Genomic DNA, 6,723 nt, shown 5'->3' on the forward strand with positions numbered 1-6,723 from the left:
AATTGTACTCTATCATTTTTTGTTCTTACAAATGTTAGCACATCAACAAATTTGAATGATGAACTTACAATATTATAAAGAAAAGTAAGATAGGCTATATAATAAAATAGAATAATTAAATAAGAAGCCAAAGCAAAATCATAAATAGTAGTAAGAGAATAAGAAATTCTAAAATTAGTAAGTTTGAGAAGATGTAAATGGCAGAGTTAAGAATGAATTATGTTATTTAAATGCTTGTGTTATGCAGTTAATTATTTTCTAGGAATAAAATTAGTTATTTATAGTTTAAAATTTAAATTTTAAATTAATTAATCAAATTTCAAAACCTTACCCGTATTGAGTTACGTAAATTTTTATTTTATTTTATTTTATATTGTATTTTTTTTTTGTAAAGCCGTACCTTTTTTAGTGTTAACAAGTTTTGTTTTATTTTTAAATTTTAAATTAATTTTAATAATTCATAAATTGTGCATATTTTTCTTAAAAGAATTGTACATTATTTGTTTTTATAAATTGCAAACGTGCGAGATTCCTTTTTTCATTTTCCTTTTCATATTTTTCTTCTTTTTTAAAAAAAATTGACTTTTAAAATACTGAAATTTTGAGGTTAATTATGGCGCTGACATGTGACGTTTTTTCCTCTCCTATTATATATAGATATAGATAGATTTATGTCCTATAGATGAAATTTTGAGAGTTAACGAAAACATTTTTTATATTTTCAAATATTTTAAGCTATTAATTATTATAATTTATAATATTTTTTACATAATTTTTTATTATATATATATATATATATACACAGTGAACAGTGAAAGTGTCCAGCAAAATCAATTTTTGAATATATATATAAAGTGATAGAAGACAAAACTTTTTTAAAAAATAATAAAATTACCAAACTACCCCTGGCTACAAGCAGACATGTTGACGAAGTCCTCTGCCTACTTGTAGCTTCTTCTATTAAGCAGTCTTTTGAACTAATTTATGAGGTTAAGCTAGGTATAAAATCATTTACGTTAAAATTCATTATTCGATTCATGTGTCCTTTTTTTACACGTTAGATCAGCATTTTTTTATTTTTTTTTTTTAAAAAAAATCTCATTTCAGTTGACGACTCTATAGACCGGCACATATCATTCGACACTGATATTTCATTCTACTCAAAGAAAATCTGAGACAGAGACGTAAATTCTCATATATGGATGTTAAATGGGCCATTCCCTTTGATTTTTCTTCTTTAAAAATTACTTTTATGATTCAATTCAATACTTTAAATAATTATTTTAAAAAATTACTTTGTGAAATTGAATAAAAATTATTGATGGTAGAAATATTTTTAGATCAAATTATTAACTATGGACATTTTTATTTATTCACATTTTTATAACAATTTCATAGGTTGCTTTTAACGAAAATTGAATAGACTGGAGAAGAATAATAAGCATTGGGTAGGAGACAACACTATCCACACAGGTAACTGCAACGTTCCACCGCTTGATTAGCATATTATCCATTCTTAACCATTTTATAATGAAACTTACATAAATTTTATTGATAATTTAAAGGGGAAAATGTTTGAAATATATTTGTGATTGAAATTATTGTAATAATTGCAAATTTTGGAAAAGACATTTTACCTCTCTGCACTATTTAATAGTGTATTTTAAAAGAATATATGTGCCCACGTGAACATCATAAATATTGCATTATTATAAATAGTAACGTGTCCACGTAGATCACATATATATCTTTAAAATTCACTATTAAATAATGAAAATGATTAATAGGTCTTGTTCAAAGTTTGAGATTGTTATATTAATTTCGATCAAAATTTAGATATATTTCAAACTTTTTTCCTATAAGCTAATTCTGATTTGTATTAAATGTGAAAATACCAAAAATGGACCGCCTCAAAATCCGTTTCCTAATTTAGAATTGTGTTTCGTAAGTACGAAGACTTTTACGTATACAAAAAGGCAAAACCGATCGTCATTGCAAGGAAACAACACATTTCAGAAACTCAACATTATCAAAGGTGGGTCCTCTACTTAACCCTTGTATTCTCTTTAATTTCTAATTTCCTTTTTCTTCCAAATGCTATCAATACACCTTCTCCTTAATACCATTTTTGTTTTATTTTATGAAAAATATTCTTATTATGCATAAGACATATGAATAAATATACAATATTCTTATGCTATTAGTAGCTAAAAATCTTTGTTCTAGGGTTATGGCTACTGGATGATTGTATATTATTAATTTTGATAGATTAATTTTAGTTATTGTATGAATCGCTCTTATGTTTTTATTTTAGTATTTTGTGATTGACCACCATTGAAATAAATATTGTATATTATTAATTTTGATAGATTAATTTTGGTTATCATATGATCACTTATGTTCTTATTTTAGACCAGTGGCGGAGTCAAAATTAGAAGTTTGGAGTTCTAAATCAATTTGTTTGAGGTTCACAAGTTAATATACATAAAAAAAATTAATTTTCTAATACAAATATAGAGTCTATGAAAAAGCTAGTAGGTTCATCCGAACCCATAAACTCCCACCTAGCTCCGCCTCTGATTTTAGTATTTTATGATTAACCTCCATTGAAATAAATTCATTGTCCAGTAGAACGTGAGACAAAAGGAGCATGATCTTCTCTAGAAATTAGGATTAATATAGCTAGAAACCTTGCTTGGTTAATAGACAAAATTAAAACGTAGTGCTTGATAATTTGTTAAGTCTATCCCCGCTCAACAATGTAGTTAGGTTGTCAATTATGATATGCAATTAGAGTTTGGGAGACCATGATCATACATTTAACCTTGTAATGAGTGATTTGATAACCAATTGATGTCTATTAGATGAAATACTATGCATGAATTCTACATAAGTTGCAACCCTGGAATTTCCCCAATCATTAGTATACACCTATTATTACTACGCATTCTAATAAAGTAATTTCTTTTGACACTCTTAAATAAATAATTAGACTAATATAATTTAGTGAAAATAAGTAATGGATAAATTCTCTGATCTTTTAGGACCACTTGCGCAACAGTAATCCGCAGATCTTTTAGGACCACTTGGTAATCCGGCAGATCTTTTAGGACCACTTGCGCAACAGTAACTAACAAAAAGTCCTTGGAAGCAACAGTAGCTAACAAAAAGTCCAGTTGAGCGAGAGTACTATCGTACACCAACCATTCAAATTCTATCTTTCAATTAACTACATGAAATTGCTTTACTTGATTGTGATAGGACTTGCATGTCCCCTCGCAACTTTCTATATACACTCCGATCCATCATCCTCACATCTAAATAAATAAATAAAAAACCGCAGTACGTTGCAATGGCAGATTTTAATGAGAGAGAGAACAGAAAGAAGGAGGTGGTAGCAATAATTGGAGCTGGAATCAGTGGCCTCTTGGCTTGCAAATACTGCCTTTCCAAAGGATTTGATCCAATTGTGTTCGAGTCAGAGAGTAGCATCGGAGGTGTTTGGACTAAGACCATTGGGAGCACTAAGCTGCAGACACCAAAACCGTTTTACCAGTTCTCTGATTTCCCCTGGCCCAATTCTGTAACCGAAATGTTCCCTGACCATCAAACGGTGCTGGAGTACATTGAATCATATGCACGTCACTTTGATTTGGTCCGCTGCATTCAGTTCAATAGCAAAGTGTTGAGCCTCAGCTATGAAGATGGCAAACTTAGTGGAGATGTCGTTTGGGGCGAGGCATTTAACACTAACAGTAAAGGGAAGTGGAACATCAATGTGCAGGACACTCCAACCTTATCTACACAGGAACGTTCCTGACTTTTTTTTACTCTCCGATCCGAGTTAGGGTAAAAATGAATTAAATAATATTCCCCTGTAACATAGATCAGTGCCATTTCAAAGAGTACTTTTTTTTTTTTTTTTTTTTTATCAATATTGGTCAAGTATGAATAGAATATATGTCATGGTTGGTTGAAAACTGAAATTGAAATTAGTGCGTGCAGGTATACCAAGTTGATTTCGTAATAGTTTGTGTGGGAAGGTTCAGCCAGGTTCCAAACATACCTGAATTTCCTCCGAAGAAAGGGGCGGAAGCTTTTGAAGGCCAAGTTATCCATTCAATGGAATATTCCAATATGGACCCCGAAACAGCAGCCAATTTTGTTAAAGGAAAACATGTAGCCATAGTTGGATTTCAGAAATCAGGAATGGACATCGCCATGGAGTGCTCTACCATTAATGGTAACTTCCATAATTAATTCTACTGCTTCCTCTTTAGTGTTTGCACTCATGCATTAAAGTTGCAGCAGGGACTGAACGTCCATGCACGGTAGTAATCAGGACACCGCATTGGAACCTTCCCGATTTTTTCCCATGGGGACTCAATTTGGGATATCTCTACCTAACTCGATCCTCTGAACTAACGGTGCATAAACCTGGTGAAGGCCTTGTTCTAAGTCTCCTCGCCACAACACTTTCACCATTGGTAATTAGTATAACTAGTACTACTATGCTATCCTTTATATCACCATCCCAAACTAATAATTATGATAATTTCACTACAGAGGTGGGCCTTGTCAAAATTTGTAGAAATTTATGTAAGACGCAAACACAGGCTTGCAAAACATGGAATGGTGCCGGATCATAGCTTCTTAAACGAATTCAGTTCATGTTCACTTTCTATAGTGCCAGAGGGCTTCTACGACAGAGTTGAGGAAGGAAGTATCAAGCTGGTCAAGCGAGCAGAGTGTGTTGGATTCTCTAAAGAAGGTATGATGCTCAAGGGTCAGGTCGAACCAATTAAATCGGACTTAGTCATACTAGCTACTGGGTTTAAGGGAATTGATAAGCTCAAACACATCTTTGAATCAAAAAAGTATCAGGAATTCATTGCAGGGTTAGATGATTCTGCTGCAGTTCCCCTATACAGGTGAGTTATGAGTATAGTATATATATATATATATATTCTGTTTTAATTTCTTTTGCAGTAGTATGTATTGTGAAAAACTACTACTCCTATGGATCAGGGAATGCATCCATCCCAGAATTCCACAATTGGCAATAATTGGATTCTCAGAAAGCATAACCAATCTATACACATCGGAAATAAGGTGTCGATGGCTGGCAGAGCTTCTTGATGGAAAATTCAAGGTACCTAGCATCAAAGTTATGGAAAAAGACATAGCGGAGTGGGATAAGTACAAGAAGAGATATTCATATAACAAGTACTATAGGAATTCGTGCATCGCTGCATTGCACGTTTGGCACAATGACCAACTTTGCAAGGACATGGGATGGAACCCAAAGAGAAAAAAGGGGTTTTGGGCTGAGTGGTTCCAACCTTATGGACCAATGGATTACAGGGGCTAATATAATAAATAAAAGATAGCTCGAAAATCCTTTTTTTTTTTTAATGTCAAAGGCAAACCCCTGTGATTTGAAGTTTGTAGTTTTCCTTTCTACAATAAGTAATAACGTATGTAGTATTTGGTTACCTGGATCAATTACTTGCTCATATGGTAATTGGTATAGGACACGTGTTATTCAATTGCAAGGCCGGCCCCTCTGACATTGTTTTTTTTTTTTTCTCTCTTCTTTTCTAATTTCTAAAGCATGAATGATACAATTTGAATGAGACCCTTCAATTCATAAATTAAAGGATAAACAACCTTATTAAAAAGTAAAGTGTCAACCCTTCAATTCATAAATTAAAAATTGTGGAACGAACACAAGGCAATGTTGGAGTGATGTAATAAAAGAGTTGTTTTCCAGATTTGGTGATAGCTGGACCATTATCATCATGTTACAATTACCACCCACCCATTCATTCTCAATCACTATAATAAAGGAAAGGAAACAATGAGGAAATCGAGGCCTCATAAATATATACGCTAATATCAACTTCTCTCGATCGACCTGCCTCAACTACGTACTACTTTTGGAGTCGTATATATTTTTTCATCCCTATCTGGCAACAAAACTATTCTCTTATTATAAATAGTTATTTTAATTTATGAAATTTAAAAAAAAAATTAATTATTTTTTTCTTATAATAAAATTTTAAATTTCAAGGTATTGTTAATACTTTATATTAATTTAGTAAAATATACTTTTAATTAAAACGTTATTTCCATACATTTTTTCACAAGTAAAATTAGAAGAAAAAAATAATATAAATCTTATCATTACTTTTTGTGGGACAGAAAAGATGTTTGGCATCTTTTTTCAACGCAATGGCTAAATTTTCGAGAAAAAAATAAGCAAAATGACCCTATGTATGATAATACTTTATTTTGGTATGATTTCATTTGATTGAAATGGTCTTTAATGTATAATAAATATGTTCATTTTGATCGTTAATATATTTCATTTGATTGAAATGATCCTTACCTATTACAAAAGATGTTCATTTTGGTCATTTATCCTAAACTTATCAGATTTATCAAAAGAAATGTTAAATTTAATTGTGACCCCACGTGGCTAACAAAATTTACCATTGATGTCTTCTTTGTTAGCTCCAAAAAAAACTCCATGAAATTTAACACCATTTTTTTTCTACTTTTTCTAACAAAATTTATTATTTTCTCTTGCTTAAAATAGAAATGAGTATTACGTCAGTAGAATAATATTTTAAAAAAGAAACAATAGTAATTGTTGAGAAACTAAAAAAAAATGATGTTAGATTTTATGAAGTTCTTTCTTTGAAGCTAACAAAAAGGACA

The 6,723-nt window shown here is 31.0% G+C and overlaps 1 protein-coding gene across 2 annotated transcripts; it reads left to right on the forward strand.

Annotated features, from left to right (window-relative positions):
• The first annotated feature begins 3,213 nt into the window (after positions 1-3,213).
• LOC125853696 (probable flavin-containing monooxygenase 1) lies at positions 3,214-5,379 on the forward strand. Of its 2 annotated transcripts, none has more exons than XM_049533430.1 (5): positions 3,214-3,805; positions 4,003-4,243; positions 4,309-4,487; positions 4,567-4,931; positions 5,029-5,379. In XM_049533430.1, the coding sequence occupies exons 1-5, from the start codon at positions 3,353-3,355 to the stop codon at positions 5,369-5,371; spliced, it is 1,581 nt and encodes a 526-aa protein (XP_049389387.1). In that variant the 5' UTR covers positions 3,214-3,352; the 3' UTR covers positions 5,372-5,379. The 2 variants fall into 2 exon arrangements, with proteins under 2 accessions (XP_049389387.1, XP_049389388.1); XM_049533431.1 differs by having other exon boundaries at positions 3,215-3,805; positions 4,312-4,487.
• The last annotated feature ends 1,344 nt before the right edge of the window (positions 5,380-6,723 follow it).

Source organism: Solanum stenotomum, chromosome 1 (genome assembly GCF_019186545.1).
Source record: "Solanum stenotomum isolate F172 chromosome 1, ASM1918654v1, whole genome shotgun sequence".
NCBI lineage: Eukaryota > Viridiplantae > Streptophyta > Magnoliopsida > Solanales > Solanaceae > Solanum > Solanum stenotomum.